Source organism: Gouania willdenowi, chromosome 13 (genome assembly GCF_900634775.1).
Source record: "Gouania willdenowi chromosome 13, fGouWil2.1, whole genome shotgun sequence".
Lineage (NCBI taxonomy): Eukaryota > Metazoa > Chordata > Actinopteri > Blenniiformes > Gobiesocidae > Gouania > Gouania willdenowi.
In genome coordinates this window covers 18,854,201-18,878,700 of record NC_041056.1, presented here as the reverse complement: position 1 = coordinate 18,878,700, position 24,500 = coordinate 18,854,201, and the positions used below count along the sequence as shown (strand labels likewise).

At 38.6% G+C, this 24,500-nt stretch overlaps 2 protein-coding genes across 3 annotated transcripts; both read left to right on the top strand.

The window, feature by feature from the left end:
- Positions 1–1,828: 1,828 nt before the first annotated feature.
- Positions 1,829–3,921, top strand: crybb1l3 (crystallin, beta B1, like 3). The gene is made up of 5 exons (XM_028464773.1): positions 1,829–1,894; positions 2,003–2,121; positions 2,195–2,327; positions 2,518–2,660; positions 3,752–3,921. The coding sequence occupies exons 1-5, from the start codon at positions 1,829–1,831 to the stop codon at positions 3,918–3,920; spliced, it is 630 nt and encodes a 209-aa protein (XP_028320574.1). The 3' UTR covers position 3,921.
- Positions 3,922–6,546: 2,625 nt separating this feature from the next.
- On the top strand, positions 6,547–24,238 carry unc119a1 (unc-119 lipid binding chaperone a1). 2 transcript variants are annotated; one of them, XM_028464929.1, is made up of 5 exons: positions 6,547–7,072; positions 18,979–19,092; positions 20,799–20,889; positions 22,483–22,655; positions 22,751–24,238. In XM_028464929.1, the coding sequence occupies exons 1-5, from the start codon at positions 6,949–6,951 to the stop codon at positions 22,861–22,863; spliced, it is 615 nt and encodes a 204-aa protein (XP_028320730.1). In that variant the 5' UTR covers positions 6,547–6,948; the 3' UTR covers positions 22,864–24,238. The 2 variants fall into 2 exon arrangements, with proteins under 2 accessions (XP_028320730.1, XP_028320729.1); XM_028464928.1 differs by having other exon boundaries at positions 20,796–20,889.
- The last annotated feature ends 262 nt before the right edge of the window (positions 24,239–24,500 follow it).

Sequence of the window (24,500 nt, the reverse complement as noted above, 5' to 3'; positions counted from 1 at the left end):
TCTTTGCATATTCACATCTATACTCATTCTCTACAATCACGTGGCAAAACAAAACCAACAAGCAAAAGACTCACAATGACAATGGATCTATGCAAGGCCTCAGGATGAATAGATGGAGATATTGTGCTTACCTGGCTGACCCTGAAGAATAGCTGTTCACTGCTCACAGGGGGGTTCCACTAAAAACCACGTCCTGACCCCGGAGTAAAGGGGCCTATTTATACATGCTGATGCTGAAAAGCAGCTAGAGCTATTGATCAGGGCAGGAGTCAGCACATTGCTGTCTTTAGTCACTGTTCACCACTGAGCTGCAGGGCTTTAGTTTCATGGACTGGATGGAAGGCACCATGCCCATTGCTTATAGGCACAAAAACACTCATCATCAGTGGGCTGGACTAGTCTTGTTGCTGACTATTGAAAAAGGAGAGTGCATTCAGAAATGAGTTGGCGGTTAGGTTCCTTTCTTGTACCAATGTCTTCCCTCCTTGTCTCTGTGCTGTGTACATGCCCATGTGTGTGTATATCTATTCTCCATTTTTATTACGCTGTTCTATCTGCTGCTGAAACACTGCAAATTTCCCCTTTGTGTGACTAATAAAGATTATCTTTATCTTTATCTTATAGTGTCTTTACGCTGAAGATTCCACACTTGGAATGGTAGTGGAAAAAATGTACTTCTTTGTTCAAATCTGCCACATGCACATGCACATGCACATGCACATGCACTGCTCATATGCGTGAATGATACTCTCACCGGCTAACTCCTCTTTATGTCATTGAGGCCCTCGCAAAATCATGGAATAGATACATTGACATTATTATTATTATTACTATTTTTATACTAATAGTAATACGTAATAGTTATAGTTTTGGTTCACAGAATAACATTTAGTATAGTATTTTTTTAATCTCCATGTGCCCTAGAATGAGCACGTGTTTTTGTGATTTATTAATAAACAGACTTTTCAAAGATGTGTAAACACATATCCCGTGTGTGTGTGTGCGTGTATGTGTGTTCAGATGCAGTCCGTCACACATCAGAAATTTCCCGCCTGCGTGAACAATAGCAGGCAGCAGTCAGCACATTACACACACAAAGGGCTCAAAGGCTTAGGCAGACTCCACCAAGGATGATAAAAAAAAAAAGAAGAAAGAATAAGGCATTAAAGTACAAAAAAAACTTCAACCTTTTTTTCAGATTTGTAAAACAGTGAACTATTGACAGGAGCTTGTAGTGTACTTTATACAATATTGAAGAGCTTGTTACATTGTGAGCAGTAAGAGAGTGAGAAAATGAACTTTCTGCTGATGACAGAGACCATCGCCTATATCCACCACAATAGTGCTGCTGAGTTGGCAAGGCTTTTCCACAGATAAGCTGAGTGACCTTTGACCCCACACCAAGTTCAAACCAATGGGAAATCAGCATTGAGCCTCTATGGTCACAATTCTGGCATGAATGTATATATATATCCCCTCCCACACAGCCGGCGTCCATCACTTTCTCCAAAGATTGGTCTATTTCAGCCTCCGGCTTTATCTGTAAGTTTCTACTCCAGCTTTTATTTTGGATTTGAATCGATCGGATTGAAAGGTTGAATTAATAAAAAAATGTGACACACATTTTATGTCAATATTAGATTAACAAAGTGGAAAAATGAAAACAAAAAGTCACAAAAATGTTGTGTTAGTGGTGCTCTTTATGTTTTATTTTGCCACTCTGAGGTAATGTAATGTGACCAGCATAAAACAGCTTTGATGGATGTATTCTGATGTGGCTGATAGGTCTTGGCTGACGGATTCTGTGGTTTACTTTTTAGGTCTGATCATGTCTCACTCAGCTACTCAAGGCAACATTGGCAGCCACCCTTCCATTGGCATGCAAAATAACAAGGTACTTCAGCTGATTTTGTCAAGCTAATTGAATATTTTGTCAAAGATAATGCAACAAATTAAATAAAAAAAAAAAAAACTTGTCTTATCTCAATGTTTATCTTTTCAGATATACCTCTATGAGTATGAGAACTTCCAAGGTCGCAGGATGGACCTGTTTGGAGAGTGCCGTAATCTGAGCGAGAAAGGTTTTGACAGAATCGGATCCATCAGGGTAGAAAGTGGACCGTAAGTCAATACACATGATATCAAACTTTATTGCACCACTGTCTGGCCAAGTGTAAGTCTTCCTCTCTTTTAGCTGGGTGGGCTATGAGCAGCACAATATGACTGGTGAGATGTTCATACTGGAGAAGGGAGAATACCCACGATGGGACACCTGGTCCAACAGCTACAGGTGCGACCACTTCATGTCGGTCAGGCCCATCAGAATGGTGAGTATTTATCAACCAATCGTGCAAGTGCCAGCTGTGATGTGTGGGGATTTTTAATCTCATTTACATTTCCTTTGCAGTGATGTGTCCACTCTGCTCTTTCTCTGTCATTTACATTTCTCTTAAGAGATGAACATATTTGCTCTTTGAATGCAGTTGGTAGGTACATAGTTCTGTGTTTGTCTTTCAGGACCCACAGGACCACAAGATTTGCCTGTTTGAGTGTACAAACTTTGAGGGTCGCAAGATGGAAGTGTGTGATGAGGACATTCCAAGTCTTTGGTCTTATGGCTTCCAAGATCGGGTCGCTAGCATGCAGGTCGCCGGTGGAACGTAAGTGAATGGCATTACTAAATTGTTCACATTTGGAACTATTGTAGATGTCAACAGGAATGCATGTTCTCTCTCTGATATTTTTTTTTTTTTTTTTTTTTTTTTTTTTTAAGTTTTTAAAAGAAACCGAGTTATTGAAAAGAATTTAGGGTTTATAGATTAAGGGACGTACTTCTCTGGTTCACACTCCAGTATAGGTGGCGTTAACTCACCTGTAATGCCATGTGCTACCTGCCATAAAACAAAACAAAGAAGAAGATGAAGATGTGTTTTTTTTTTCCAAAGTTCATTATCTGTGTATTAGAAGCTTGAATAGCTCAGGGGATATAGCAGGTTGATAACCACAGGACACTTTACTCACATTGTTACATGCGAATGTGAATGAATGATTTCTATGAAATTATGGAATAATATAAATAATTAAATATTGATATTTTCCAATGGTTGTCCAAATCCTGACAATATAATCTTAAATATCTAGGTTATAATGGTGACTAGTAATTTCAGGTGTTATATTTGTGTCTTTCCCAATTAGACAGTGAAGAATTACTATTTGCACATTTAATTCCTAACTCAGGCTCCCAGTATTGCTTGTACTATATAAAATGGTTGATTACACACATTATTGCAAATCGTAAAATCAACTATGCACCCATGATGAACATTCCTAGTGAACAGGAAACCAACCATTCCAGTGTGTTTTATCTATTCTATTAAAATGTCGGTGGCCTAATGGGTAAAGATGTGGACTTGTAACTGGAGGGTTGCAGGTTTGAATCTCATACCACCTACAGGTAACAAATGCTGTGGGCCCATGAGCGTGTTTTATCCCCAACTGCTCCTTGTGAGAATGAAGTAATCTTAACAAAATAGGAAAAAATAATAATTTGTCTCCAAGAGTGTGTAACCCATGTTGGTCCAGTCATTTCAGCTGAAGGTTGTTGTTTTTGGGCAGGTTTCTCCTCTTATGAAAGGCAGATTAAAATTCTGCATTAAAAAAACAAACAAACAGTGGAATGTTCAGTTGTGTTTCTAAATCTTACCAAAGCGCCGTTGCTCACCTTGATTTCTTTGTTCACTCTCGCACACAGCTGGGTGGGATACCAGTACCCCGGTTACCGTGGCTTTCAGTATGTGCTTGAAATGGGGCCTTACAAACACTGGAACGAGTGGGGAGCCCACCACCCTCAGATCCAGTCCATCCGCAGAGTGAGAGATATGCAGACGCACCGCAGAGGCTGCTTCGAGTTGACTGCATAAAGGAGTCCTGCGCTGTGGGAGCGAAACAAAGCCCCATGCTTTACATGCTGCTAAAATCTCATAGAAACTCCTCAGCAGCCACTTAGCCATTCAGGTTAATAGCTATGTTTTTATTGGTCAGATTTGGAGGTGTGTGGCACTTGTGATTCTTACTGTCACAGACTTCTGAAGTAACTGTTGTGCTGGCAAAAACAATGCTCACTGTATACATACCTGAAAAAGCATATGCTCTATTGTATTTATTAATGGGGTGAAATCCAGTTGTGTTGACCACTTTCTACAGCTGGCCTTTACTAATGTGTATCAAACTGAGGCTCATCAAAGTGTTTGCCCTCTCCTGGGATCCACATACTAAAGGGGGATCAAACGCATCACTGCTCACATGATGCTGGTACCATGGACAGATCTCATCTGTGCCCATGCCATGCAGTTACCTGGATGGGCAGTAGGTGGCTGTGTTTCCTCATGATATTGCTTAACCCTCATCGGCTTGAGGACAATGGATTTCTGACATTACACCAGAGGAAGGTTTTCTACTTGGCATGAACAGGTCCGTTTGGACCATCTGCATTTTCACTCTTTCTCAGGGAAGCTGGCACCAGGATAAATCATTTCCAATGACAATAAAAAGGAATTATGAAAATTGTGTACTCAGGAGTCAGTTTTTGGAAAGTCTATGGCCTACAGAGAGTGAATTAATAAAATATGATCAACAAAATATACAGTAAATATAGTTGTTAGTCTGCTGTTCTTCACAGAGAACAATAATTAATCAATATGTTTTGTCAAAGTTACAACATGAAATGTAAGTAAGTAACGTTTATTTATATAGCACCTTTCACAGACAGAGGTCACAAAGTGCTTTACATATCAGGTAATTCACACTCACTCTCACACACCAATGGGACTGAGCTGCCATGCAAGGCGCTAGTCAACCATTGGGAGCAACTTGGGGTTCAGTGTCTTGCCCAAGGACATTTAAACACATCCGGTACGGGGATCAACCCCCAACCTCTCGATCAGAGGACGACCCCTCTACCACCTGTATGTACAAACTGCAACAAAGTAAGCCATTAAGGTACATTAGACATGCAACTTTAAAGGTAGTTCTGAAACTGAAAAATGTTTCCTCTAAATCACCTAAAAAAATGGCTGACCAAGATTGGATTTACAATAAAAGGCAAAAAATTGTGTGATTTAAACTAAGATTATTTTAGCAGGTCCCCCATTGTCTTCTGGGGACAAGAATAGTATTTTCTTTTTGAATTGACCCAACAAGGCAAAGCAAGATTATCTATCAGGACCCTGATCATGAACTACTTCCAGGACAGAAGCAAGTGTTTTGCACTGAACAAGGGATTGCAATGGGATGATCCATCTCTCCTATACTCTTCGTGGCAGCATTTGAGGTTGGAGCAAGGCAGGTGGTGAGTAACATCTGGTTCTTGGGTGATCGGCGGTATGGAGACAGTGATTACTGTGAGAGCCATTGGAGTTCAAGGAAGACTGGAGGACAACCAGAAGAGATAAAAGCATGGTAGACTGAACAGGCAGATGCAGGCTGTATCCTACCCTGTAGTTTACCAAATCTAATACAGAAAAAAAAAACACACAGCCCTCCAACAGTCTGGATGAAAGAAGGGCCGACAAGGACAGACCAAACAGCAACAAACGCGAGGACATCAAATGAGAAGATTCTTGGGAATTGTAAGTGCTGCTAGGAAAACACAACTATTCTGAAGGGGTTTCGCATCCTCATGGGAAAGAAGACGTGTGGACAGAAAGGGCAGGTCAGAAAAATGGGATCCAATAATTGCCATTAGGCCCAACATTGCAGTGGTAGGACATGGTTGAAGGGGGAGCAGAGGGGAAAGGGATGTTGAAGAACCCCGAGAAGCTAACCCAGCAGCCCTATCAAGCAACACAAGTAATCAAGCCAAAGAGCAAGAAGCTTGAAGAAACCACTAGGAAGGCACAAGATCAAGAAAACAACAAAACTGAAGAGTGAATAAAGTTGGACAAACATCTGAGCAGTGTGTGGTTGCAAACTGCAGAAGCTACGCTAAACCTGGTCAGTGACATCCTTAATGAAGACTATAGCAACAGGTCCAACAAGAACTCCACCAGAGAAGCAGCAACAGGGTGTGTGTGTGCGTGTGTGTGTGTGTGTGTGTGTATGTGTGTGTGTGTGTGTGTGTGTGCAATGATACCTTCTTCCTGGCAAATTTTACAAATTTTACTATTTACAATTACTTTCATTCATTTGTGGTTTTAAAAGCTGTTTACGTAATCAAATTAAATTGTGTGTGCATATACAGTGTGTGTTGTTGTTGTTGTTGTTGTTGTTGTTGTTGTTGTTGTCCTGACTTTGTTCTAATTTAAAGTTCCTTTAACCTATGGCTGAGGAACCTTTCTCTTATAGGTGACTAATATTTACATTGAATCAAGCAGCTGTTAGCAAAAGAAAAGAAGAAGAAAAAACTTTATCTAGTTATTTTATTTTCTTCCTGTCAAAAACAAAGAAACTACAACATGATTGTATCTGTAAAGTGCAAAATGGTCCAAACCCAGTAGTGTCAATGTTACCGAGCTCCAGCTGTGAAGCATCAGCTGACGTTATGTTGTCACACACTTCAGCAGCACAGCTTGTCTTGGAGGCCTTACATGTAAACATGATGTTTTGACACCCCAGTTTTCCTGTGAGGAGGAACCAGAGCTCAGCTCAGAAGAAGCACCAGTGTTCCCATGGCCCGGCCCCGGACAGCCCTGCACCCGTACGCGCTCCACCGTTCGGCTTAAAGCCGCAGGATTTGGACTAAATAGCCTGTGAGGGACCCGATGAGCCTTGAGAGGGAGGGAGGGAGCTAAGGGCTGATTTTTATCTTTTACCGGATCGCGAAGGGGAGGAGGCACAGAGAATGAGTTATTTACGAAGCAGCACGGAGCCTGTTTACCGCACGCTGATTTAACGCAAACAGCGGCTCCTGAAACCCTACCGCGGCCGCTCTCCTAGCCTCCTCTGCCGGACATGAAAGTGCAGCAAGGCTGCAACTCCTCAGACATGGGCGTCCCGGTCACCACCGAAGAGGAACTGCGCAGAAATCCAGCGATTACACCCGACGATGTGCTGGGGCTGCAGAAGATCACCAAGAGTAAGTCTATACATGCTGTTATTGGTATTAATGGACGACCAGGATCTGATCATTATGCTTCTGTTACGTCTGCGGTCACAGCGGAAAGATGGAGATGTTTTGGCTTTGATCACTGTTCACGTTTCCTGTTTGGAGACGGTACGTGGGTACCATGGACAGCGACAGGACAAGCACTCTGTATAATACTGACTTTAGTGTCTGTCTCTATCAGTCCATATGCGTCTGCTCTCCCAACAAAGTTCATCTCAATTTATACTCTCAGTCATTTAGGATTAGTATTAGTATTAATGTTAGTATTAGTTTTAGTTGTTCTGCTTCAGTGTAAAGCCTCGTACCTTCAAATCCTGCATGGAAAAGAGTGTCTTCACCTTCCTTAAGACACTATTGGATCTGAGGTAACAGGTGGTTAGAGGCATGATCCTCTGAGGACAGCAGAATAAAACTATAAGTAGTTTACATTAGAGAATTGTTTCCACGCTCTACAAGCCACAAATGAATAATGTTGCTTTGTTTTTGTTTTTTTACAAGATATTAAGCAAAATGATATACGTCATGAAACTATTTGTTATCAGGATAATTGTAATTTTTACACAATCTACCATTTAATAAATAATCTGTCATGATTGAGGATGTTTACACACCAAGTCAGAAACGTAACCTATAATAAATAAAATGAAGACAAACTATTAGAATGTACATCTACTACAAATCAACATCGCTGTTTATTTATCACAGGATTAATAGAAATCATGATGTAAATATTAGCGTCTGACTCACCTCGCCGAAATATGAAGAAGCTGTAAGTATATTTTTAAAGCCTCATATTAATAATCAATTTTTTTTAAACAAAAAAAGAAATTAAAACTCAACATAGATTGAGCATGAAAGTTTATTTTCAAAGTTTCTAACGCATCCATTTAAGCTCATAAATATCTAAAATAATGACAAATTCATGTAAGTTACAACTAATGTATTAGTGAGCTATTATTGCAATAGCTTCACCATGACATTATCAGAGGAACACTTTCAAAAGCTCTTTTCAAACCTCCTTTTAACAACAAAATCTCCTAAATGGTCAGCAAGTTAGTAGATTAATGAGGAAAAGTAAAATAGATGGTGTTATGTATAAGTTTCCCTTTATTTCTCACGTGTTCACCTACAGTTTGCCCATAGTCAGGAGAAAAGCAGTTTGAAGGTTGCGTCAGAGAAATAATTCCTAAATCGCTCATGATGGTGCACTAATCTCTGCTCTGATATGTAATCTGGATTATGTTAGCGTAGCCGTCTCTGTGGAAGGGATCCACCTCAGGTAATTATTGGTGACATGTAGAAATGCAGTCCTGGTTCTGGTTCTGGTTCTGTCATTTACCATCTAAACACGTTCCAGGGTTTCTCTTTTTACATGACAAAAGCACGTGGATGTGTATAGATTACATGACAAACACAGTGAACGTAAAGAGAAACTCCACTATGTTACACATTTCAGACCCTGGTTTTGGGGGGTTTAGAAAAAATGAAACCCCATCTTGTGATGGGGGTGTGTGGGAAATGCTTTACTTCTCTACTCACGCCTTTGGGAAGTAAATGCCACCATTTTGGGGCTGCCCAGCTAGTCTGTCATGGCGGGTTAATGCTGATACGTGGTGCGCAGGGCAGAGAAGAAATAGAATCCAGGCAGACGACAAGCACGACACATCATCTGTTTACTGTTTGCATGTTGAAAGAGTTATGATGGGCCTTAGGATAAAGAAAGCAACCATGCACGCCTGCATGCTCACACACACACACACACACACACAAGCTGCACTTTTTGACTGTGATTTTATGGCATCATATCATAAAGAACATAAATTGTGAAATGAAAGGTATATTGTATAATCATTCAGTAGTAAATGTGCTCTATATTCTTATGCATTTCATCTGTGTTTAGAGACGCAGCTACAGACGACCTGTAGGGAAGCAGTACATTAATGTAACTGCACTTTAAGCATTTAAAAATGTGTAGCTATGAATACAAATATATTTTGTACAGTTTTGTTGATGTGGCAGCAGAGATGAAACTTTAAGTGTAGGTATATTGTGAATAGGATTTAGACAGAATGTATCCTAGTATTCCTGCACGATGCATGTTGTGCTACTTTACAGCATTGGCATATGTAATCTGAAAACATTTTACTGTAATGCTGTTTTTATACCTACTAATAGGTAAATATCGGGAACAACAGGGATTGTTGTTAATGTTCATGACAAAGTGTAAATGTATCCAATGCCAAAAACTATATTTGCTAGTTATATCAATAGCATTTAGCATTACCTAGCTCTAGCAGCAGCTAGTCAAATATCAGTAAACAGACACAGAAATGACTGAAAAATGCTTTGAGCCCAACTTAATGCTAGTTTAAAGTTCCTTTTGTTTTTAGATTAAATGAAGGGAAAGTAGCATCCCTATGCATTTACACTGTAATGAATTAATACTATATTATAGTAAAGATAAGCTTAATATAAGAAGAAAGGACATTTACCATTAACATACAAACTAGAAAAGGCACAGCTACATACAGCCAGTTTGTCACTTTCATGCCAAAATGTTAAGTCAAGACAATTGTTGTTTTTGTAATTTTAATCTATTTCCAAATGTCAACTACTCTCTGTGTTGGTCCAGTTTTTTGCACAAGGACCCTATGTTTGACACACCTGCACTAAAGGAAAATAAAAAAAAAGTAGGATTTCAAAGCACAATCCAAGAACTCACTGGGAGCAACTGAACAGCTGTTATCTTTGGTCAGTTGGTTTTAAACAGTTGTTGGAAGGAAAGAGGAATGGTCATTCCCTGTGACTTGGAATATTAAGTTTGTCCAGTTTAACATGTACATTTGATATATTTGAAGGCTCTTACAAAGAGGTTCATGTTCTTATAATTAGATTACTCTTTTTTTTTGTTGTAACAAAATTCAGGGGACAAAAACGCTGCCGAAAAATGAACTGCAACTTTGAGAAACTTGCAACAAAAGGTGAATGAATGGTCTACTCAGTATTCTTAGTATAGTATATATCTTTCACCTCAACCATTAAACTTTTTTTCCTGCTAAAAACAAAAGAAGAAAAAAATGGAATTAAAGTAAAGTAACACCAAAATTCTCTAGAATTCCTGCAACAATTATCTGACTGATGGACTGGCGCCCCTGTCCAGGGTGTACCCTTGCCTAACGCCCAATGAAAGCTGGAGATAGGCACCAGAAGACCCCCGTGATTCTTAAAAAAAAAGGAACAAGTGGATCAGAAAATGGATGGATGGATTATCTGATCTTTTCTAATGATCTGAGTTAAAAACATTTCTAATTTTGTTCACACAAAAAACAAACCAAACCAACTGGCATTTCCACTGCAAAAATAAGTGAATATATTTGGAGTGTCTAAGTCACAATGACTGAACGGGGCACATTTTAGCTTTGATGGACCAATGGCCAGACTTGCCTTGTTCCTTTTCACTAATAGAAGATCAATGATATGGCAATAATAACTCTGGCAGACAGAAGAGGGCTTTATCTATGCCGAGCTGGATTTCCACTCTAATGTCTTCTGGCACAATGAATAGGGTTTTAATTAAAATCGATTTGTGCAGCCCGGTCTTAATCTCTCATGCACAGCTGTCACAAGGTTGTTCTTTCTGAGCGATCTGACAGGAGCAGAGGTGGCTTGTTACATACTTACAGTCATTGACACAGTTTCATGCACTGTTACTCTCACTCGTGTTTTGTTCAGCAGACAGTTGGTATTGAGTTGTTTTCTCACAGCCAAGGTGCAGGACTGGGCATCACATGTTGGTAATGAGGGAGAGCAGTGAACCTTGACCCTGTGGATTTTAGCTTGTGCTGCAGTAAGGTTTATAGACTCATTGTATAGGGAAAAGTCAGTGCTGGAGCCATAAAAATAAATCCTTAGTGTTTGACAAAAAAAAACCTCCCTATAGGAAAAACTGAACATGTAGTTTGTGGTATGTGTGATTTGAAGGGTTGGGATGCAGAAGCACACCAGCACATGCCAACATGATGAGATGGACTCATGGGTAGTAAAACTGGAAAAATCATATCCCGCTCTATCCAAGTCGTTGTCGTTAATTGGGTCCTTGGGCAAGGCACTTCACCCACATTGCCTCGTATGAATGGGTATGAATTGTGCATGAATGTTGGTGGTGGTCAGAGGGGCCGTAGGAGCGAAATGGCAGCCACGCTTCAGTCAGTATGCCCCAGGGCAGCTGTGGCTACATTGTAGCTTACCACCGCTGGTATTACTGATTTGAGTGACTGGTGTGAAGGAATAATGGTTTCTGTAACTCACTTTGAGTCTTCTCAAAAAAAGCACTATATACAGTAAATCCCAGCCATTATTATATTATTATTATTATTATTATAAAGGCCCCATCAACCACCACCAACCTCAACCTCATGTTTCCAATGAGGGATAGACATTGTGTGGCACCCTCAATTTTAGAAAAAGATGAGGGTCTTCGCATCTGCAATTCTATGGCTATTTATTTATATATTTACTGTATAAATAATATACAGTAATAAGTATAATACAGTAATAAGTATAATAATATTTGGGTAAAAGAACGTTAAAGATGCTCAAGGTTTAAAAGAACATTAAAGATGATTGACTTTTATTTTTTTTCTGCTGTATTGGTCCTTAATTTTAAAGTATTACCCTTAGCATTTCATTCTCAAAATGTCTTGAATGCAGTTGATTTACACTCTTACACGCTAAAAATGGAACACAATTACCTTTTCCCCCCATGTCTGCATATGTCGTCTGAGATTAACGCTTTAAGAAGTGCAATACTTGTTGAAATATCTATTTATGTATGTTTTGTTCTTGCAAAAAAAATAGTAAAAATGTGTTTATGATTTTGCTAGTTAATTGTGACCGTCAGCTGTCAGTCCCTCGGGAAGCGTAAACCAGTCTTTATTTGGAGGAACATCATATACAAAGGCAGGGCTGTGTTACACCCAATGAGGGGGGAAATATAAGGTAAAAGGAGTTTGGGAAGACAACAAAAAGCAGAATTACAGCAAAGCCATTATTGGTTTCACAGTTATTAGAGAGACAATCACTTTTAAACATGCATACGCTCCTACAGCTTTTAGAGAACTCAAATAAATTCAACATATATATTTTAGGTCAATGGGAATAGACCTGGAATATGTAAACATGTAAACTTCACACAGAGAAATCCCAGTTGTGCCCCAGCAGTCAAGCCTCACTATTTCCCAAGAAAATTGTTCCTTTTCAGGATAAAAAAAAAACACATCATTGGAGCGCTGCCAACAATAAGTGAGAAGGGTTTTATTTTTCCTGCTTTCTGTGGCTTGGAAAATTATAAGGAGAAAGATTTCCAATTTCATTGTAACCTTTTGGTGAACCTTCTCTCTTTGCCAGTTTGCCTACAGGTGCCGTTAACTGAGAGATATGAAACAGCACGGCATGCTCAGGTGCACTGCACATCAAGGCGTGAACATTACCATGGAGTACTTATGTTACTTTGTGCCTTTAGCTGAAGACAAGTAAACATGTTGTGCATAATTCATTTTTGTGTACTTGAATTAATTGAACGCGACGTCTGTGTGCTGATGAGACAGTAGCGTTAGAATAAGGCATGTAAAGTCAATCCCTGCGGTTGAGAGTCTGTTACTTTGGGCTAATCGTTAGGATTATGGAGCTATAAGTGGCAGCTCACTCACTCTTCATGATTGGCACTTTGGTTTCTGAATGGCTTCTGAGCACAGGAACACAACATGACTCAAGACTCTGAGCTCATTTTATTTTTCTTTAAGAGGTGCTGCTGGCAGCTGGAGCGTTTCAGTTTATTACGCAAATGATTCCATCAGGATTTTGGTTGAAACACAGCTTAATTAGGAAAAGAAATATAACCAGAAAGAGTGAAAAAGACGATGTTTGAACAGAAAAATGTGTTCCTTAAACAACTTGAACAATAGCTGTATACTCAACAATTTAGATCACGAGGTTTTGAGTTGTTGAGAGTGTAGAACGTGCAGATCTCACACGTGGAATGTTTCATTTGCATGCCACTGAAGTCAAACCCAAGATGTTCGCCTTTGATACACTGCTGCGTCTTGTTGTTGTGGAGCAGGCAGGTGGATGAAGGGGGGGGAAAGACAGGCTAATCACACTAGGGTGCTATCAGACACAGTGTTGCTAGGTGACAGTGTTGAAGGAAGTGAAGTGGAGCACTTTGTGCAAGCATGTGTGTGTGTGTGTGTGTGTGTGTGTGTGTATGTGTCCTTTAAGCCCATTCTTTTTTTATTGCATGACAATAAACTAAAATGTTTTTAATAGCTTGGCTTAATGTGTTGTGCAACAACGGATGCCATATGTTATATTTTCCTGTTTTTACTTGTAGCAGAAATGACAATTAGAGGCCGGATACTTCTTAGATTCTATATATATATATTTTTTGTTTTTTGTTTTTGTTTTTTTAAAACCAAATTAATTGTATATTCAACAAGATAAATAAGCACGTACAAGTGATGTAGTTTACATATGATGAACTAAAAAGAATGAACTGTGCTGTGATCATATCAACTTTATCAGAAGAACACAGAGACTATCATGGGAACACGACACAGATGCTTAATTACAGACGTTCACACACCTTCCCCCTCATCGTCATTATTATTGACTAATTAAATGTGTATCAGTTTATCATCTCTAGGATGAAACTGAAGGTCTTCAAGGCACCGAGTGTTTGAACATAACATGATAGCATCACGCAGTTATTATTCTTGTTGATGTTGTTGTTTGGTACATTAGGCATGTGGGAGTCACAGTCCTACACATACAGAAGGTTCTCGTTTGAATTCAGATCTGTGTAGCTATTATAAGAAGCATGTTCTGTTTGAAGATGATATGGACGTAGTGTGAAGAATAATAATTCAAAGTTTATACTGAAGGGATTCCTGTAAGAAAATAAATAACTCTTTTGGACCCCAGTGCAGTTTCCACAAAATGTGACCCGTTCATCTTCATTTTGCAGAAAAAAAACCTCATGTGAGAGGAAAGACAAGTGTGTGTTCTGATGTTCACATTCAGTTTAAACATTTACACAAAAATCTAATCTAATTTGCTATTTGGGTGCAGTAGTCCATTCATCATCTGACACAGAAGACTATAAATGCTTCCTAATGCTGACAAACATAGACAAACTTACAAATCTAAAAAAAAATGCAGTTATATGCCATAAAGATATACTCAAAAACATTAACCAATGTGTGGAGTTTTATATTCTGCATGAGAAGTATAGTACGCATGTCTCAAGCGAAGCCCCGCCCACCAGCGACACATCGAACTCGGTGAGTTTCACTGCCTGCTGAAGCGAGGAGCTGCGCTCCTTTTTCTCCTCTCATAAACATAAACCACCAGTGAAAAAAGCCGGTGTGATTAGCGGCTAATGCTATCCTAGCTCAGTGCCAACTTTCAGAGATGAAAACTACAGAGAGAACTTTTACCTGCTACTACCACCTACTCGCTGATTCTTCTCCAACTTAACTCTTTAGGTCAAAAAGTCCCTGGTGTGCCTTTAAATAATATACTTCAGCCTTAACCCATTCAGTCATTATGTATAGACTTTTTTTTGCTCTTCTGTGTAAAGCCTTGTTATATGACTGAACAAAGAATAATAAACTAAACTAAAAGTAAAACTAAGCAGAAGTCAATTCAATATGGTTATTGGAGCTCATAGGTAAGAGACGATTAAAATAATAAATGTATTGTTTGATTTTTATCTCAAAGATAGCTCCATAGGTTGGTGTGTTACACATACTTTTATCTTGGTTAGGAAAGATGATTATGTTTTAGCTGCAATAAGAAACATTTGCCGTGTGAAAACAGAGGCATATCTCTTGTTGCCGAGAGACTAGTGAGTGCCCTGCTGTCTTTAAAACGACTGTGACAAACTGGAGCTCATTAAAGACTCTACACTCCTCACATATTCAGCTTTAGCATTCCCCTCAATGAAGAACGTGCATAATGTCTCCATTTTCTTTTAACAGAAATTGACGCTTGTCATTCTCTTTGTGCGTTTTCCGTATCATGGCCTCTGTACCTACGTAGCTAACAGTTCATTTTGTTGTCACTAAACATGTTGTCTGCAAAGGAGAGGCTTTTATCACCACTACCTTCAGAAAGGCAGCACAGGCTAACGCCATCAGTCAAACTGCTCCTTGTGCAGAGGCTGTGAAATCAAAGGGCATTTTTACAGCGTAGATGATGCTTCAAATGACTGCTGGAGTGCAAATTACACTGCATTGGTTGAAAGTGACTTCATGGGCTCTGCCATCAGACAAAATGCTCCATCTGTCAATTTCAGCAGGTTTGGCAAGTCGCCAGCTCTGATTCACCAGACTCATCTATCGGTCATCTGCCCACAGGGACTGAAACTCAGAGACGGTTACCCAATATAAGTTTAAAGTACTTTTAAGCATTTATTCACCAAGAAAATACCAAATGAGATCGTATGTAAATTTTCAGTAGATGACACTTATTATCATTTGAGTAAAGCTCTTTTAAAACAGGCTCTAAAATGGGATTTGCACATTTACAAAGGATTGTTCTCAGTATTTATGAACTGTTGAAGTCAAAATTATTCAACTTTAGTTTCAGGGTAAGGCTTATTTTGCTTTCTGAATGTAATGCGACAATGGCATTACAAAGCTGAAATGGTGCAACTGAAAAAACTGCAGCGGCACCATCCTTACTTTTGCTCGATCACCCAAAACGTTTCTAGACTTTTATAACCCAAAACCATTTTCATATGGATTGAATGCAAAATAATGAACATCCAAAAGGGGTTGTGGGATGTTCATTATTTTTATACCCCTAAGAAGACTTATTTTAGTGCAGGTTAATGAAAACACTAAAAGCCTATTTGAAAAACAGAAAAGGGAATTCTCAGCATTATTCATAAGCTGGTACTGATTTATTAAATGGATGTTTTTGGAAGATATACAATCCTAACACTGAACTTAATGTGGCCTTGTGTAAAATTTCTGCTTTTGTTGAAAAATGAGGCCTCATTCATATTCGGTAAATAGACTTTCTAAATGTAAATGTGTGGATGAAGAATCTTCAGAGGAAGAAATAAAAAAACAAATAAAAAAAAACAAACAAATAGATTGTTTACATGTAAAAGTGTTAAAATATTGTTTATTTAAGTATGAATTTCTTCCTTTAAGCATGGATTTATAACATTTGTTTTAATATTAGCACACGATCATCAGTAAAATCACTTATCTCTGTTAGACACTGTAAGACAAAACATATACTGTAGTTTAACTAAAAATATCTGAACAGTCAGGTTTCACAGGAGGGCCACTTTTAGATAAGTTGTCCAGCTTTGTGGGCTGCACTTTATGAAAGGAACTAAAAATATCTTAGAGCAGGTGGCTTAAGCCTGCATGGCACCATCTGCTCCTTAACCCTCAAAAATGGACAAAGATTTACATGCGTGTGATAAGAGTGTGAGTCTATGCTCGTAAGTAGACGTACTGCCCCCATAGGTACATATATAAAAACATTTTATAGAAGTGAGAAAAACATTTTTGAAGAGAAAAAAAGGGCTACAACTTTATACTGCTAATAATAACCTTAACAAAATCAGTGTGTGTGTGTGTGTGTGTGTGTGCGTGCGTGCGTGTGTGTCTAAACTACACAACCAGTCTGTCCATGTGAGGGTGAAACAAAATAAGCCTCTTAGGTTTAATCCTTTCCTCTTGGGGAGGGAGTGTCTCATACATGCCTACGCATGCACACATCACACACAGTCATGGAGACCCATACATGCACCCACACACACACGCACACACACGCACACATACTGTATATGCACACACAATTTAATTTGATTACGTAAATAGCTTTTAAAACCACAAATGAATGAAAGTAATTGTAAATAGTTATCGTAAAATTTGCCAGGAAGAAGGTGTCATTGTTTTCCTCACTATGTGATTTAGGATTATTGTTTAGATTATTTGGTAACACTTTACTTGAAATTTTATACACAAGGCTGACATTATGCTGTCATTAGCATGAATAATGTGTCATGAAGGCTGTCATTAAGCTGTCTAAGTGTTGTTGGCTGAATTATGTCACCTTTGGAGCTACGTATGTTGGCTTTTTTTGGCTTGGGTGGAGGGATCTAGTTGGGTTAGGGTTAGGTAGGGTTAGGGTAACGTAGGGTTAGGGCAACAAACAACACTTAGTGACAGCCTTCATGACACCATCAACTTAATGTCAGCCTTTATGTATAAAACTTCAAGTAAAGTGTTAGCAATTATTTATACATTTATTATTGTTTTTGTGATATTATAGATGTAGAATTTGCTCCAAATATTTTCCGCTCTTCTATATCCTATTATTGAGTCCAGATACCTAATCAATCGCAGACACATTTCCATGTTTTTTCCGCCTGTGCAATGATCCCATACACATCCATCCATCCATCCATTTTTGAACCCGCTTTTTCCTATTTCAGGGTCACGGGGGGGGTCTGCCTGTGCCTATCTCCAGCTCACACTGGGCACTAGGCGGGGGTACACCCTGGACAGTGCGTCAGTGCATCACAGGGCAACACAAAGACAGACAAACAAGCCCTCACACACACAATCACTCCGACTCCATTTTAGAGACTAATCAACCTCACAGTCACGTTTGTGGGTTGTTGGAGGAAACCAGAGTACCCAGACCAAACCCACGCAGCACGGGGAGAACATGTAAACTCCACACAGAAAGGACCCGAGTGTCCACCTTAGGTCTTGAATTCAGGACCTTCTTGCGGTGAGGCGAATGTGCTAACCACTAATCCATCGTCCCATACACGTGCTTTGAAAATAAGCATGCCACAGGAGAACATGCAAACTCCAATTAAAATATTTAGGCCCGTTTGAATCTTGGTCAATTAGCTAAGAAGCATTGTCCACCAACGTCAACAAAATAGAGTCAGTGTAATACTTAACCAAATGAAACCTTCAATAGTGTGACGTACAAATAAATGCAGTATTTCATCATCATGAAGGTCAATGTGGAAAGTGGAAATATAGCAGATCAGAAGTGGGCTGGTTTTCATGTGGTAAAAATAATAGAAGTTAATAGGCCAAAAATGAACAGATAAAGTAAACCCTTGATTTCTAAAATTCATCACGTGAATTTTTCCTGTTTTAAAAAAAAAAATCAACCCCACCAGCCACGAGTTGTGACGTAAATTAATGATTTAGATGATTTTTCTTTCTTCCTGATTTTCTTTCAGCTAGTAAATACTAAAAAAAATCAAATAAAAGATAAGAGCACTAGCGTCTTTCCTTTATCTGTTTGAGTGACCCACTGAAAAGTCCCGACCCATGAGATAAGAACCTCTAGTCTGTACTATCTAATCCTGTTCTAGGTCATTGACACATCCCTCTCATTGGAAGCAGAAGCCTGATTGACACTATATCATTTATTCACATTAACATCAGTTGAGGGGGACGTTAAAGAACCGATATTAATTCTGTTTGGTCCTGTTCTCAATCTTCAGTCTTTATTGTGACTGGTGAAAGTTTTTGTTGCTTTTTTTTTCATATATTTATTTATTTATTTCAATGCTTGTACTAAGCTATGCTATGTTTTTTTTATTTTTATAAGGCCTTTCAGGACGCGTTCTGAGGTCACAGAGGTGATCGTTCAAAGAAGGAATGTGTTCCTCTGTAATGAATGCACATGAGACTCGCTCAGACCTGCAAGCAGTCTACTGGATCTTGGCAATGAGTTTTACATTAACTGACAGCCTATCTGAAATAATTGTTTCGTTATATATCAAATGTTCAGTCAAACATCCCCTGTTTTTATGTATTTTTCAGATTACCTCTGCTCTCCAGAAGAAAATGTGCACATGATCGACTTCACCAGGTTTAAAATCCGGGACATGGAAACGGGAACGGTGTTGTTTGAGATTACCAAACCTCCAACTCCAGGTCAGCCTCTAAACGTCAAACAACCCCTGTTTCCTGTGTAAGGAGGTTGTTTATTCTGAAGTAGTGATGTTACTTTACTGTAAAGGAAACATATCCAGAATAATATCTGAATTTTAATGCTAATACTCACTGTAGGTACAGTATACAGCCTTAACACACACAGATAAGCAACAAATCATTTAACAATCACATTTTGAACAATTGTTTTGAGTGTTTTTATATTAGTAGATAAATGCTAAAACGTGGCCTGACCTCAACTTCCTGTCATTTTTAGTGACATCTTTACAAATGCAGTTTTTGTTCAAATATGGCACACTAACATACTATACACTACATATACTGTCTACTGCTATTAGTATGATCAGGATGACCATTCCCACTGAAGTATACTTCCAAGTTTCCCAAGATGCATTTCCAACCCATAGCAACAAAAACCGGAAGCACACTGAGGCTAAATATATCTGTTAGTTCTCCACCTTTGAAAGTCCTAAAAGCATTTTAAATGAGAAAGTGACCAAGTACAGTATCAACATGTGGTCATTTGATCCATAAATTCCAGCGATTCCATATTGGCTCCCATTGTGGTGCTGACAAACGTAAGGTTAACTTCAAAACAAGAGCCAGATTTACAAAAGAGTTAAAAAAAAAAAACCAAGAAGGGATGTTTTTGTCTTGAAAAGTGGATGTATGATTTTTAGCTTGAAGCCAGCCCCGGGACGATTTTACATTCCTGAATTTCTTCTCGCAATGCATCATGGGGCGGTTGAGTATGACTAGTGTGCCCACCGTGCATACTTCAAAAATGTCCTGATATAGTCGTGTACGTCCAGTTATTTCTTTGCATACTCAACCTTTTCATACTATTTAATGTCAAACTTAGAATGAGTGGTACGTCAGTAGGCCATTTTAAACACGGCCATAGTTTGTTTTGTTAGCATTAGCAGCTATTTACAATAATGTACACTTTTAACCACTTCTTTGATTCCATGTATAGAGTTCATAATAATCAGCCTCATTCATACACACACACACACACACACACAGTTACAGACACAGACTGAGCTCACGCAGGCGTTTGGTTTCTTGCCAAAGCTGATGTCAACAAATAGGTTATATAATCAGAAATCATTTCAATAACCTCTTAATTAAAAAAAATAATAATCTACTGATAAGGAACATGATCTGAGTTTGGAAAGTCAAGAAACAGGTTAGTTTTAGTTTGACTCATGATGTGTACAAACTTCACAGTTCAGGCTTCACCATTTTTAACCTTGAGACTAACATTTTGACAAAAAGCCTTTTTATTAACCAGGAAAAAAAAGCTTTAAATATATAAACAAAACAGGCCCGCTGGAATATTATAATTCACCTGTTAACTGTGGAGAACAGCTCTTTATCATTGTACAGTACTTGTTCGTAAGGAAAAATGAGAGAGTGAATGAATGTCAGGGAGTTTAACATTGGGCAATTGTCTTTGACCAGATGAATTTGTCAAATCAACCAAAACTATAGGTGCTGATTTAGCAGATTAGATGGCAGTAAAAGGTAGAGGCAGGTATTTTTAATGGTAAAGTTGATCAAAATTTAAATAATTTATAATGATTGTATAGAAAGATACAATAAAAACCAACTAAACCTAAGATAGTAGTGATAAATGTTGAATATAGAAAATATCAGAAAATCACGTGTGCTCTTTTTCTAAGCAGGAGGGAAAAAGCAGTGTGATCCCAATGCTGGCCGCTTCGTCCGATATCAGTTCACTCCAGCCTTTCTGCAGTTGCGGCAGGTTGGAGCCACGTAAGTTGCAACAATTTTATCTTCCAGAAGCAACTGCTCTAACAGAGGACACATGCTGGATAATAGAGGCATGTGTCTCTAGGAAAAAAACAGGCTGCTCTTCAGATCCAGACCACTGACTCATCGAGATTATCTTGTCTTCATGTTAAAAAAAGAAAGTGCATCTTGCTCTAAACAGTGTACAATATTTATAGCAGTGCTGACTGCTGTGGGTTATTATAGGTGATGTTTTTGTTGTTGCTGACTGAGCGATCCCTCCCTCCTTCAGTCCTTTAATAGTTGTAGATTAACCTTTTATCTGATTTAAATGTGAGCCACACAAATTTTAATCCATGATTGTTGCTTTCAAACATCTTAACACATTGCACCGATTAAGGCTTTTTTTTTTTTAAGACACCTTGTATTCACGCGCATCTCTTTTTAACTGTAAGTGGCACAAACCTAACAAAAGCTAAAGACTTACCAACTGCGTTTTCAGCAGGTGGCTGAATGATACTACTTTCATGCTGTTGCAATGTCGGCGATGCACTGAAAGTACATAGAGTTATAAAGTACAGAGTGTGGACTTGTTCAGGGCCATTTTGATCAGCTTGTTTCTCAAGCAGTTCATCGTTTTTGCTTTGTTAATTCAGCAGTTATTTTATGAAGTTACATGTTGTGGTTCTTCTGATCCATCTTTTAAAACTGTTTATCTTTATCAGCCTATACAGTACCAGCTTACATGTAGCAAAATATAATAATAGAAATATTGCTGCCTTGCTTATTAGCCGATGCCGATTCGATACAGTATCAGCACAAATCACTGCATCCTTTTATGAATTATTTTGTAGTGTTTGATGTTAGAAAAGGCTTGATCAAGTAATATTACTCGAGCGGAGAACAACAGTCAGCAACAGTAGGCATGAGAAAACACTGAGCCATTTATTATGAACCAATGTGATACATACATTTTAACATTAAATCTAAGAATATTCTATTTTTGAATAAAGTTTATTCATCCGTCTTCTCCCACTTGATATGTGGTTGAGTAGCGGGGGGCAGCATCCTGAGCAGGGAAGCCCAGACTTCACCTCTCTCCTGCCACTTCATCCAGTTCTCTCCAGCGTGTCCTGTTTTTTTTTTTTGTTGAGAAAATTCGTGAATAATCTAAAAAAAAAATAACTTGAATAAATCTATTAAAAACAATATGTGTTATATCAGAGATTGTAGATGGAGTCCAATACTCGTTTTTTTTTTGCTACTATCAATCCAATATCAGATAGGCAGTGGCTATTCGTACGGTTGCCGTATCAATATACCGACATTCTATCCGTACGCAGCGCCCCTCATTGGCCAGTTTAGGTCACGTGATAGGTCAGTCATTGGCCAGACTAAAACTTACCCTAAACCTAACCCTAAGATGCCTACGTACTTGAACTTTGGTAACTGTACCAATAGCACCGGGGGTTGTCCGTAGGTCAACCGTACAGATAGACACTTTCTATCAGATATCAGTGTCAGATCATGACACCTTTATGGCTAAACCTGAAAGATATTTAAACATTTCACATTAACTTCATGTTCTTGGCCTCATGGTGTCCCTATGCTCCTCAGAGTGGAATTCACAGTGGGAGACACGCCCATCAACAACTTCCGCATGATCGAGAGACACTATTTCCGCGATCAGCTGCTGAAGAGCTTTGATTTCGAGTTTGGCTTCTGCATGCCAAGCAGCAAGAACACGTGCGAGCACATTTACGAGTTCCCTCCACTGTCCGAAGAAATCAGTGAGTACACACACACCCCCACACGCTGACACACACCCCCGCTCGGGGACGGCTTGGTGTTACATCATAGCTACTGTCTGTTTATCCCTTCTCAGTGCGCGAGATGATCCTGCACCCTTATGAAACACAGTCCGACAGCTTCTACTTTGTGGACAACAAGCTGGTGATGCACAACAAAGCAGATTATTCCTACAGTGGGGGGCCATAGGGGGCCATCCTCTGTCCCATCTTCTTGGCTGTTAGAGACATTTTCCACGATCCAGCAACCACATCAGGAGTGGACACAGACAAACCCAAGGACAAATCAATGGCATTAACATGTGTAGTTTCATTCCTGTTTAAGATCCAGATAACTCCTCAGCTGCCTGACTGATTCGATTCCTCCATTTGCCTCCTTTTGGAAGAAACTTCAGTTATCGTCGGTGTTTGCTTGAGTGAGTGGGTGTGTGTGTGTGTGTGTGTGTGTGTGTGATCAGTTACCAAATGCAGCGTCTGTACATACTGTGATATCCAGCCTGTATGTGTAAGCTCCACTTTTTCATTGTCATTTTTAGCTTCATATGTTTGTCAAACTGGGAGAAAATAAGTCTACGTCTTGTCGGTGATAAGGGAGATCATTTATTTTCCCACCGACAGATGACAACAATAAGTTCATCCATATATTTTTTTTTAGATTAGCTGTCTCTAGTTTAAATGTCATAACTTCTAGTCTCAGTGGAGTAACAGCTACGTGTCTCTGTCCAATGTCTTTATGTTCATAGTATACGACTACATCAGAAGTGTTTTTAAACCGATAGGCGTTCTGAGCGTGAGGTTACCCGCACTAGTTAGAAGCCGATATTGATATTAAGTTTTTTTTTTGTTTTTTTTTTTCTGTAGGAATCAAACACTGTGTATAATTTATAAACAATGTTTTGAGTAAAAAATGAACGTTTTGAACAAACTCAAAATTTGTCATTGCAATAAATAATGAATTTTTTTGTCAGCATCTCTGGTCGTCAGTTAAAAACGACCTATTTCGGGGGGAAAAAAGACATTCAAAAAGTTACTGAATAGAACGCCCAGTGTGTTGTTTGCCTTTTGCCCCATGTGGGTTTAGAGAGTTTCATTCTGTCAACAACTTTAAATTGGATAAAGAACGTTTAAGAGAAAAGTGAACGGGCAATCACTTGAATGAACTGTTAGTACTTGTATTAGATTGTGCACAAGCAAAACGTTTCACTGCTAATGTTGAACAAGAGTTTTTCAATCATAAGCTCAGGACGATCAATTTAAACACAATTGTCAAAAGTAGGGGTGTCCCAATCCGATATCGATATTGAATATCGGTCCGATAATAGCCTGAAAACAAATATAACGCATATCGGATTAAAATTTCCGATTTTATATTTTTTTATTTATTTTCTCCCAAATTATTTTTTTTTACTTTATTTTACTCAATTGTAGAATACTGTAGATATTACGTTTGAAGGTTAAAATTCATCTAAATTCATCTAACCTTATGGTTAATAATAAATGGATCAATGCTGACTATTGTTTTCTGTTTGAGTAACATCACTTGATCAAGCCTTTTCTAACATTTCGCATCACAAAATACGTAATTATTATTTTTTTGTTAAATAAAAAAAAAAAATGTTATAAAAGTATGTGTGATTTATGCTGATATCGGATCAATGTCAGTATCGGTATCATATCGGAAATGAAAAAGTTGTATTGGGACATCCCTAGTCAAAAAACTTTACTTTTCATATTATAATAACAAAAAACACAGTACATATATCTACTATTGGTTAGTTAGCATGCAAACATTTTCTAGTATTTCTAATGGAGCCCATGGAAAATGGA

Bases quoted from the DNA above. Each gene is read 5' to 3' on its own strand.
- crybb1l3 (XM_028464773.1), top strand. From the start codon at position 1,829: ATGTCTCACTCAGCTACTCAAGGCAACATTGGCAGCCACCCTTCCATT. The intron at 1,895-2,002 runs GTACTTCAGCTG...TTATCTTTTCAG, and splicing joins TTGGCATGCAAAATAACAAG to ATATACCTCTATGAGTATGA. The intron at 2,661-3,751 runs GTAAGTGAATGG...TCTCGCACACAG, and splicing joins ATGCAGGTCGCCGGTGGAAC to CTGGGTGGGATACCAGTACC.
- unc119a1 (XM_028464928.1), top strand. From the start codon at position 6,949: ATGAAAGTGCAGCAAGGCTGCAACTCCTCAGACATGGGCGTCCCGGTC. The intron at 7,073-18,978 runs GTAAGTCTATAC...TGTATTTTTCAG, and splicing joins GCTGCAGAAGATCACCAAGA to ATTACCTCTGCTCTCCAGAA. The intron at 22,656-22,750 runs GTGAGTACACAC...ATCCCTTCTCAG, and splicing joins TCCACTGTCCGAAGAAATCA to TGCGCGAGATGATCCTGCAC.